General features: G+C 32.1%; 1 protein-coding gene across 1 annotated transcript; it reads left to right on the forward strand.

The window, feature by feature from the left end:
• The first annotated feature begins 7,565 nt into the window (after positions 1 to 7,565).
• Positions 7,566 to 11,191, forward strand: LOC143535667 (protein GRAVITROPIC IN THE LIGHT 1-like). Its single transcript, XM_077029870.1, has 2 exons — positions 7,566 to 8,202; positions 10,387 to 11,191. The coding sequence occupies exons 1-2, from the start codon at positions 7,566 to 7,568 to the stop codon at positions 10,716 to 10,718; spliced, it is 969 nt and encodes a 322-aa protein (XP_076885985.1). The 3' UTR covers positions 10,719 to 11,191.
• Positions 11,192 to 12,298: the final 1,107 nt, after the last annotated feature.

A 12,298-nucleotide genomic window follows, 5' to 3' on the forward strand; every position in this document is an offset into this window, starting at 1 on the left:
TTTTAGGTTTTAATCATTGATTTTATGAACTCTTATTGATATTATTAATATAATATATTTCAAAACTAAGGAATTATTTTATAATGATTTTTAAACAAAGTTTTGCGCATTTGAGGTAATTCAAAATGGTTCACTACTCTTGTTAAAAGTAATATACGTTAAAATAAGATAATATTCTCAACGATACTCTATGGTGTAAAACAACTTCATGTTATGTGAACAAGATTGATTGTTCAAGCTTCACTACTTAAATGTAGTAATTGTAACAACTAGATTTATATAAAATCTGAATTCAATGTTGCTATATATTTATTTGCATTTATATTTCTATACAAATCTATAAAAAAAACTCAACCATGTCAAATATAAAGTTTGTTAGTCGGCATATTTGATACGGCTCCGTCACTTTAAAAAGATGAAATCATATATATATATATATATATATATATATATATATATATATATATATATAAAAGAAACTTTTAAAATCCTATGTGTCGTGATGTGGTCGATCCCCCCTTTTATGGAAGCCATCAGATTGCTTGATTTTTAAATGGAGGCCTCTCATTGATTTAACCCAAATTCATGGGTATGGGTCTTACTAAAACCAAATAGCTCTTAAGCGGGTTATAACATCTCATTAAATTAAAAATTAATCTTACCAATTATTTGATATGAAAAATCCTATAAAATAGGGATATACTAAAATTTAGTATCCAAATTAAAAAGAAAAAGATATTATTTATAATTAATAAACAATTTTATAGTAAAAAACATAAGCAGGTCATGGGTCACCAAATCTAGATAGCTTTTAAACTGGTTATAACATGTCATTTATTTATGAAACCCTTTCATCATCAAACCCTGAGTATATTATTAACTTTCTTACAGTAAAAAAAATTAAACTCCAAAAAATAAATATTAAAAACGAAAAATGTAAAACAATCATTATCTCAATCCATCAGAATGTTTTATTTGTAAATGAAGGATTCTCACGCAATTAACCCGAATTCACGAATAAAGATCTCATCAAACTCTGATAGCTTTTAAACAGGTTATAACATCTCATTATATTAAAAATTAATCTCATCAAATATATGATATGAAAATCCTATAAAATAGGGATATACTAAAAATTAATATCCTATTTGATTTAAAAAAAGATATTATTTATAATAAAGAAACAATTTTATAATAAAGAAAATAAACGGATAATGGGTATCACCAAACCCAGATAGCTTTTAAACTAGATTATAACATATCATTTATTTGTGAAACCATTTTATCATCAAACCTAAAATATGTTAATTATTAACTTTTTACAATGAATAAAATAAAAATCCAAATATACATATATAAATATTAAAAACAAATAATGTAAAACAACCCCCATAATACGGGGGATAAAATATAGTATGTATATATATATATACAATGTTGTAAAACTCCCGAGTAGGCGGCCGAGTGCTCCCCGATTACTCCCCGCCTCGGCCGAGTACTCCTTAGGTATTTTCCGAGTAATCCCCGACTACTCCCAAGTACTCGTAACTCCCCAGTCGACCGCCTAGGACCGCCTAACGACTTTTACAACCTTGTATATATATATATATATAGGATGAGTATCATTACAAAACTCTTAAATTATTAAGAACTTTAAGGAACTCATAATAAATAACGTTTTTTTATAAACAAAAAATAATTCTAATATTATTTGAGTGTAGTTTTATCACTTTTATATTTATATATTTGATTACAATTATATAAATTAGTTTTTACACATATTTAATTTTCTTTTACATATATGAAAGTTTGTTATTACATAAATTTTACATATATGTAAACTTGTGATTTATATATGTAAATCAAAAATCTATATATCAAATATGATAAAACTACTCTAAAATAATGTTATTATATAAAAAAGTTAAAAATATATTTGGTTTTTAAGAGTTCTTAAAAGTTTTTAACTTTTTTCGAGTTCTTATCTATAATATATTAAACGAAACCCTTTAAAAGCTTTCTGGTTGCTCCCTAAATTTTCTTAAGCCACCAGATTGTTTTATTTGTGAATGAAGGCTTCTCATGCATTTGACCCGAATTCACGGGTATGGGTCTCACCAAACACATATAGCTTTTAAACGGGTTATAACATCATATTATATTAAAAATTAATGTTACCAAATATTTGATATGAAAACCCTATAAAATAGGGATATACTAAAAATTTTGATTTTTTTTTTTAAAAGATATTATTTATAATTAAGAAACAAATTTATACTAAAAAAATAAGCGGGTCATGGGTCACTAAATCCATATAGCTTTTAAACGGGTTATAACATATCATTTATTTGTGGAACCCTTGCATCATCAAACCCTAAGCATATTATTAACTTTCTTACACTAAAGAAAATTGAAATTCAAAAAATAAATATTAAAAAACAAAAAATGTAAAGCAACCCCCGTAATACGGGGGATAAAACCTAGTGTGTGTATATATATATATATATATATATATATATATATATATATATATATATATATATATATATATATAAACGAAACCCCTAAAATCCTATGTGTCGTGATGTGGTTGCTCCCCCCTTTTGTGGAAGCCACCATGTTGCTTTATTTTTAAATGGAGATCTCTCATTGATTTAACCCAAATTCATGGGTATGGGTCTTACCAAAACAAGATAGCTCTTAAACGGGTTATAACATCTCATTAAATTAAAAATTAATCTTACCAAATATTTGATATGAAAATCCTATAAAATAGGGATATACTAAAATTTAATATATAATTTAAAAAATATATATATTATTTATAATTAATAGACAATTTTATAGTAAAAAACATAAGCGGGTGATGGGTCGCCAAATCCAGATAGCTTTTAAACGGGTTATAATGTAACATTCGTTACTTTTCAAACTCGAAAACCCGATCCATTTTAAATTTTCGGTTTTGGTTTAGAAACAAATATTATAATCCACCTCATTTGAATTCGTTAACCCGACCCGTTGGGTCGTATCGATTTATTGTTGTTGTTTGTTTATCGTTAATAAAGTGTTTCCGACGTTCGAAGTTCATTGTTCACACGTTTAATATATCTTTCAATCAATTTTTAACAGTTAATCGATCCTCAAGCTATCGGGTTTAATACAAAATTAACACGAATATAATTATACATACTTTTAGCACTTTTATAACTTAAAGGTTCAATGTTGTAAATATAAACTTTAATATAGTTTAATAAATAATTTAATATAACTTAAATCTTGAGGGGCCTAAATTGTAAATTACTTAAAATATAATTAAATAAATTAAATCAATCCCAACCCCCAACCCATATCTAGGGGCGAGCAAGATAACGGTCAAACCCTTGAAACCCTTTTACCTGACTCGTAAAACCCTTAATTAGACCCGAATATATAACATGGATCAGGTAAAGGGTATTGAAATTTCACTTTAAAGGGTAAAAAGGTTTCAAGGGTCCAACCCTTTTTCAAACCCTTAACCCGTTTACTAGTTTATAGATAGATATACATCAGATTAGCGATTAATTTGAAATGTAAGAGAGGTTTGTATTTTATACATGATTCGTCATAAATTTCATAACTACTAAGAAAAATAGAAATAAAAGGCCATACTACTGATTGGAAACATATAGATATGAAAATCACTTAATTGTTCTTTACATGTAATTTGTGAATGTGAATATTATTTGCATCGGTTTATATGGTTGATAAACTTTCGAAGTTAGAGTTTACTGTGTTATTAAATGAAAGTATAATTGTTCTAGGATTCATATATTAAAGTTATATATGAGATATACAACTAGTAAATGCAGAAAAGGAGCTACGATTACTGTTTTAAAGGGTAAAGGGTTGAACCCTTGAAACCCTTATTTATACCCGACCATTTTATTGTTTAGAAGGCAGGGTCTCGGGTCCACATTTCTTTCTAAAAGGGTAAAGGGTTCGGGTAAGGTATTGGGTAAAAGGGTAGGGTCTTACCTTTTGAACAGTCCTACCCATATCCCGTTTTCTCGTCAACCATTTCCGGCAGCCGGAATCGGAACCGGCAAGGCCCAAAAACACCCCTTAGCTCGTTTTAAATTCAATTAAATCATCGTAACGGCTTATAAACCTTAACATTTAACCCGTAACTGTCGACAAAAACGTATGTTATCAACTGTTTTGTGCGTATTGATCTCGTGAATTTCCGGCGACCGTAACTAGCTCCGGCAAATCATTTAACCATCCTTAATTTGTGCGTTGGACCAAATAGATTGGTATAACGGCATTAGACCTCGATAATGAACGATAATCAACACTTTAATTTCGTTATAACATCTTTTAATCATCAAGTCAAGATCACGAAACTGTTGGAATTATAATAGAAATATAATTAAGATCACTAACCAGTAATCGGTCAATTATACCTATAATAGACTCTAAACATTCATCTAAACTCGTTCACAAAGACAAATTAATATAATAAACACTCTCTATCTCGTAATAATCCGGCAAAGTTTGGGTTTTCCGGCGACCTTGTTCTCCGTCAATCCGAAGCATCTACAGGTGATTATTATATGTATTTGAATAGTTTTTCATTGATAATAAAAACCCTTAACTTATTTCAATCAAACATGGATCGGATTAAGAGTATTAAATCTAGGGTTGTTATGTAGAAGATGAAGTTGTAGTAGTAGATATATATTTCTGTTTTCCTTCAATTTCTAAATAATCAAGTTAGCTTACTGGTTAGGACAAGTGTAGTAAAACCTAGGCCCGGGTTCAAACCCGGGTCAGTGCACATTCTGTTTATATTTTTTTTTATCCATTTTCTTTTAATATATAAACCAAATTAAATTAATATTATTATTAAATATCAAATAAAAATCATTTTTTTATTAATTAAATAAAGTTAATTATAACTTATATTTTATCATTTCACCCAAAAACCCAACTTTTTTTACATTCGATAAGTTTCGTAAAACACGATTTAAAATTTTATTATTATTTCCTTTTCGTTAATTTTTCTTCGTTTAAATAATCATTTCAAGATAAAAACTCGTCAAGATTCGTACTTTGCTAATATAATTAAACTCCATTATAATTTATTAGTTGAAATAATATGTAAATATTATATTTCGTTAAAACCATTAAAATTAGCTTATAATTCATTAAATGCTTAAACTTTAACTCGTTAACTTTAATTAAGCATCATAATTATTATTTTGAGATATAACTCGTAAACACCATAACTTTCGAACTAATATTTAGTTAGAATGTTAACAAATCGTTAAAACTTGAAAATAATATAATATAATAATGCCATAAAATGCTAGCAGAATATATTAATTAATGCAATATCCTGTTAACCAAATAATATTTAATCTTTTCAATCCCGATTGTTAGATTTTGTTTTTGTTGTAATTATAACTTGAGAAGTTCAATCGTTTCGGATTCTTTAACGCACTTTTGGCTACTCCGGGGTCGTTATCAGGCTTTCGACCTTTATTGCATGCTTATCTTCGATTTTGAGGTGAGTTTTCATAACCCCTTTTTACTTTTACACGTTTTGGGGTGTAGCACGTCCAAACTTGGTTTTTCTTGTGTTAAACTAAAATTCACATGCGTGTCTTGTATGTATTTGTTTTGTATCATAATGCTTGTAAAGTGTGTGATTATATGCTGGTTGTTTACTGTTTTTGTTGGTGGATACACATACTCATAGCGGGAGGGTAATGGGTATCACCAAACCCAGATAGCTTTTAAACCGGATTATAACATATAATTTATTTGTGAAGCCATTTCATCATCAAACATCAAGTATATTAATCATTAACTTTCTTACAATAAATAAAATTAAAATCCAAATATACATATATAAATATTAAAAACGAATAATGTAAAACAACCCCTGTAATATGGGGGATAAAATCTAGTGTGTGTGTATATATATATATAAGGGTTCTAATAAGAATAAAAAGTTTCATAGGAATGGTAAGAACCAATAGATTTTTGACAAATGACATTATAACCTATGGTAAAAGAATAATTATAGGAAACTATGTCGGGTTTTGGTATATTTAAATCTCAACCATTGATTAACATGATCCAATGGCTATAATTTATTCTTAGTCTTTTTAGGAAACTACTTATTTTTAGTATAACCCTCTCTTGATCATCTCCATATATATATATATATATATATATATATATATATATAATTAGAAACTATGTTGTGCATTATTGCTTGTATAATATGCCATGCATGTTGTATATTGCATAGCTACTTGTGCATTTTAGTCTAAATTATTTGAGGTAGCATGCTGCAATGCGTAAATGTGATTCAATGTTTTTATGTATGTTTTTTTTGCTATTTAACGGCTCTATCATAACACGTCGGTCCTAGGTCGACTTAGTTATTCTTTTATATATTTTACGTGTCAATATATTTTTTGCGTGTTAACACGCCGCAATGGGAGTGCCTGGCAAAACAATTAGACACAACCTTTATTTTACAAAAACAATTGCATTATGTGAAGTTACATTAAACCTAACACAACTTTTTTCTTAGCTAATGCAACTGCTTCTTTCAAAATGCAACCTTTGAGAATGCATTTGAAAAAATAGTTGCATTATGTAACAAAAAAGTTGCATCAGGTCTAATGCACTTGTTTTTATAAACTAAAGGTTGCGTTAGGCTAATTTTTTAGTCGAACGCTTTACATCTACTTTTCGTTCAGTTTAACTGTCTAACGCCCCTTCAATACACATGTTTGATAAAACATTTCAACATTAGTTTCATTATTTTATCCCCCCCACCCCAAACAAATTGGGGCTAAATACTAGTTTTAGATTAAAAAAAAAAAAAACCTAAACACATTAGTATGCTACTTTTCTTTACAAACCTTTATTTAGAGTTAAAAAAATACATTACTTAAACTCAGTCACACCATTGATTCAATTAATAATAAATTTGTTAATGTAAAGAGTAGTACACGCCAAAAATTTGCATATCTTAACAACACTCAATATTAAACTCAATATATTACGTAGAAAAGCTTCAATGCTCATCAATCAAATTCCTCCCGCATTTGACCTTTTGTATCAATGATATAGGGTGATGGTTAAATTTTATGATCTCAGGGTTTAATTCGAAAGAATCATTTTTTATAGTACTAATGAATCAGGTTTAAAGCGTTAAAATTAACATAAACGATTGATATCCCGTATTAAAAAAACGGGCTCACTTAAACATTAAAAATAGATCCAAACGTTGTTGTTAAGGAAAAAAAAAAGAAAAGGAGAAAATAAAATCACTGATCAAAAAGGTGAGCCACGTGAAAACACAACCATAGGCTTAAATTTAATCACACAAAATAACCACCAACCAACGAACATTTCTCATCCATCCCATTCTCATCACTCACAGTCACCGTCTCATTATCAAATTATCTGAAAACGAATTCTGATACTTACAACGCGCCGGAAAGGAAAACCACAAGGCTAAATCCGTAATTACCTGTATATTATACTTATTATTATTATTATACATGGCTAATAAGGTCTCCAATTTCTCAGATCTAATCCAACGCGTGACGTCATCCTGCTTGCTCAGTCCAATCAGTGGCATCAGACACCTCACCGATGACGTCACCGACATCGGAGACGACGATTCCGATTACGAAGACTGTGAAATTGAGGCTTCTGCGTTTCCGTCGGAGCCACGTCAGCTCCGACGAAAGGATAATGCTTACAAATCCGAACGAGAGATTGAAATGGAGACGTTATTGAGTGACGTGTTCGAAACGGTGTCGTTAATGAAGAAGGCGTACGTCAGCATGCAGCAGGCGCATTGCCCGTGGGATCCGGATAAGATGAGGAGTGCTGACGTGGCGGTGGTGGCGGAGATGAGGAAGCTAGGGTTTCTGAGAGAGAGGTTTCGGAGGAGAGTGATGAGAGGTGGTGGTGGTGGTGCGGTGGTGGCCGGAGTGACGGTGAGGGAGGTGGTGGCGCCGTATGAGGCGGCGATGGAGGAGATGAAGACGGAGGTGAAGAGTAAGCAGGCGGAGATTGATAACTTGAAGGAGAAGTTAAGTATGGTGGCGGTTGGTGGTGGTGGAACCAATGGACGGAAAAGTAGATCTCATCAGTCAAAGAAGAAAGTCAACTACAGTAGTCAACTCCAAGGTAGCACTTTCCTATCATAAAGTGATAATTTGATAAGAAAAATAAGTGATTAACCGAAATAACTGACAAAATCGAATAAAGTAAGAATGAATGGTTTGGTTTAGGTTGTAAACAATCGGCTCGACTTGTTTGCACATCAAGTTTTTTTGAAGTGAGTTGCGAGCTTTTTTAATAGTCGTGGTTTAGGGTTATTTGTTTGTTTTAAAACCGAAAGTCACAGTTTGATTTTGATTATGACTCGTTACAAAACTTGTTTGTATCGTTTGTTATTTGATTTATGGCGTAAATTCATTATTTGAGTAAAAGAAAATCTAAACCTAAGTTTTTTTATAAGTAGTTAACAAATGCTTTTGGCAAAGGTGTCAGGTGTAAAAACTAAAGATTCAAGTGTAACTACAAACTGAAAATCAACTCATAGCCGAATCAAACTCATGTAAATCAAAAAACCAAAACCAAACATTTTACTAAAACTAAAATTTTGGTTTTGATTCGTTTTAAAACTAAACCAATATATACATGCAAAACCTACGGTATCAATCCAACATGTTTTTGAACAGTACAAAAGTATTAAATCTCATAAAGGCATAATCATTAGTACCGTACAACTGTCTTAACCTTCTATTCATTTGTACTTGTACGGCACAACTATTTTTTCCAAAATAACCTATTTTAGAAAGAGAAGTCCTAAAATAGCCCTTTTTTTTCTCAAGATTTTTTATAATTTGAACAGTCAAGACACATTGGGAATAGACAAAAGTAAAGACGAGATATTGAAAGAAAGTCAGGTAAAAGATGAGATTTGGGGAAATAATGACGTAGAAGGCCAAATTATTTGTAATCTTGGAGCAAAAGTTCAAATTTTTCAAAAACTTTTTTACTCAAAAAAACTGTCTCGAGAGACTGTATTTTTATGTTTCCTACATTTCCCGTCCATATTTTCAAATTCTTAGAAAAATATATTTTTTACAATTATACCCCTTAACCACCACCACCACCACCACCTTGAACCATCACCTTGAACCACCACCATCACCGACGCCGTCGTCGGCCCCACCCCATCAACACCACCGTCACTACCACCATAGCCGCCGGCCACTGCCTGCTCTCCATCTGCACGATTTGGTTATTAATAATCAAATTTATGGTGATTTTTCAAAGATATTTGAATATTCGTAGAAGAATATTGAAATGAAAGATTTGGTTAGATTTAAGACACGCGTTCATGTTGTTTTGAGGTTGAGATCGCATCCACGTATTTTGTCGGACCAATAAGATTCTTACTAGTCAAAGGTGTGTTAGTGTAGATTTCCTTTAAATACTTGTATACTTAATAAAATAATAAGACATTCAAATAAGATAATGTCATTCTCACTGGGTGGCTTATCGCCCAAGCAGTTGAGTTGAAGAACGGAACAGGAAAAAAATATTCACTCACCAAATCGTGCAGATGGAGAGCAAGCGGTGGCCGGCGGCTATGGTGGTAGTGACGGTGGTGGTGAGGGGGGGGGGGATTGACGACGGTGTTGGTGATGGTGGTGGTTCAAGGTGGTGGTGGTTAAGGGGTATAGTTGTAAAAAATATATTTTTCTAAGAATTGAAAAATATAGACGGGAAAGGTAGGAAACATAAAAATACAGTCTCTCAAGACGGTTTTTTTGAGTAAAAAAGTTTTTGAAAAATTTGAACTTTTACTCCAAGATTACAAATAATTTGGACTTGCACGGCATTATTTCCCCAAACCTTGTCTTTTACCTGACTTTCTTTCAAAATCTCGTCTTTACTTTTATTTATTCTCAATACGTCTTGACAGTTCAAATTATAAAAGACTTTGAGGAAAAAATGACTATTTTAGGACTTCTCTATCTAAAAGTAACTATTTTAGGAATTTTCCCAGAATTAAATCTCACATAAATACTTATCAATTGTTTACTTATACTGTACATCTATTCAACAACATTCCCGAACTTAAACTAGCTAACAAATGGTTACCAAATTCTTTTGGGCGAAATTTTCAGAGTCAAATTGACTATTTAAAGTCAATTTTATTTTTTAAGACATAAACATTTCAGGTTAAATGTAAAACAAAAACCGACCCATAAGTCATAACCGAACCAAACTTGGACCTGAAACAAAAACCGAAACCGAACAGTTTACTAAAACTAATATTTTGGTTTACTAATGTAGTTTCACCATCGCCGATGCCTGAGCATTTCGAATCATGCATAAGTTCAGTAAAAGAAGCATCAAAATCATTCACTTCACTTCTCTTCTCACTCATGAAATCATCACATTGGGACATAGCCGCAACCGTTAGATCCATCGAAGCCTCAACCACACCCACCACCACCACCACAACCACAGACTCCATCGTCGGACCAAACCACGCCAAATACGCTCTCGAATCATACATAAATCGCAAACTCTTCCAAGGATTCGACCACGAGACGTTCTACATGGACGGAAGCCTAACATCACTCCTAAACCCTCACCAATTCCGAACCGAATGCTTCACATAATACCGTGACATGAAAGCAATGGATCCAATCGAGCTCCTCGGCGTCCTGCCAATGTGTCAGTTCGGTAAATTCTGCTCGCAAAAGTACATTTCAATTGTGCATCCGAAGATGGAGGAATCGCTGTTTCGAGATCTTGAACAAAGGAGGCAGGTGTTGGCTGGAAACCACCCGAGGACTCGGTTTTATGGAGAGTTTCTAGCGCTGGCTAAGGCAGTTTGGCTGTTGCATTTGCTTGTGTTTTCGTCGGATCCGGTTCCGAGTTATTTTGAAGGAAGGAGAGGGGCAGAATTTAACTCAAGTTATATGGAGAATGTGGTGAGGTTTCCTGGAGGTAAGGTTGGAGCTGGTCATGTGGTTGGGTTTCCAGTGAGTCCAGGGTTTAAGCTTGCCAATGGTTCGGTTGTTAAAGCGAGGGTGTATGTTGTTCCCAAGAGCGAATTATAGGGGTGGAGGGTGTAATAATTTATAATTGTGTAGTCTGTAGAGTCAAGATCATGTCATAAAAATTTGGCCAATACCGATGGGTTGGGAGTGTAGGACAGTGTGAAGGAGGGTAAGGACGAGATGGACACCACCCCATCGGTGTTAGGCCAACTTTTTTATGTCATCTCAAACCAACACTGTGTAGCCTAACGATTTATCTATACATTTGTTTTAACTTAGCAAGTTATGTATGTGCTAATGATTTCCTTTTTTGATGATAGCCCAATTAATTCACTGCTAATGGACCTTATCATTTGATAATCATTCTTAAGTTTTTTAACTTTTTTTAACCGTTAATTCACTTTTTAACCTTTTTTATGTTACAACAGAATATTTAGGTGTTAATTACCCAAGTTTCATGATAAGGCCATTAGTTCAACCGTTAGTGGGTCTTATCATGTGTTAATGGTTATAAATTTAAGGTAACAACGAATCATTTGACTCATTTCATTTCCATTATCATTCTCACATACCAGAAGCTACATTTGCGTGACTCTAGCTATAAACTAAGAAGCTACATTTGCGTGACTCTAGCTATAAACTAAGGGGCTATTTGGTAAGTGCTAAGCCATTAAGTGTTGAACCAGTAAGAGATCTTAATGGTTAAAAGAGTCTGAGCCAGTAAGGTCTGAACAAGTTAAAGTCTGTTTGATTGTACATCTAAATAACTATGCAAAATGACTGTCTTACCCCCCTGAACTATTTTGTGTTGATTGAAATATACATGTTTGGTTAGAACTTTATATAGAGTATAGATAGATAGTTAGGCCTATTAACAAACCGAATGTTTGGTGAACTTTTCATGAACCGTTCGACGGGTGGTTCGTTTATATTCTTGTTACATCCTAAATAAAAACAAAACTTGAGTTGCTAAGCGGAAAACATTTGGTCCCAGCCTTTTTAAATTTAAAAACAAAAATAAAAAGGCAATACAAATACAAAATTTATATAAACAGAAGTGTGGCTGAAATTAAGGTAACAATATGGAAGGGGGTTGTGATTTTGAAAAAAAGACGATGAATTAATAAAATAGTGAAATAAATAAAAGCGCATGTATAGTGCTATTAGTTCATCAGATTTGTAAAACATATTGTGCT

The sequence above is a fragment of the Bidens hawaiensis genome, unplaced genomic scaffold (assembly GCF_021521415.1).
Source record: "Bidens hawaiensis isolate Kalapana, Puna unplaced genomic scaffold, B.hawaiensis_p1.1 tig00010570_1, whole genome shotgun sequence".
In the NCBI taxonomy this organism is placed as follows: Eukaryota; Viridiplantae; Streptophyta; class Magnoliopsida; order Asterales; family Asteraceae; genus Bidens; species Bidens hawaiensis.

What these genes read in the sequence shown, in the direction of transcription:
- LOC143535667 (XM_077029870.1), top strand. Translation starts at nt 7,566, where the DNA reads ATGGCTAATAAGGTCTCCAATTTCTCAGATCTAATCCAACGCGTGACG. An exon ending in CTACAGTAGTCAACTCCAAG is followed by an intron (nt 8,203 to 10,386) that starts GTAGCACTTTCC and finishes TTACTAATGTAG; the next exon opens with TTTCACCATCGCCGATGCCT.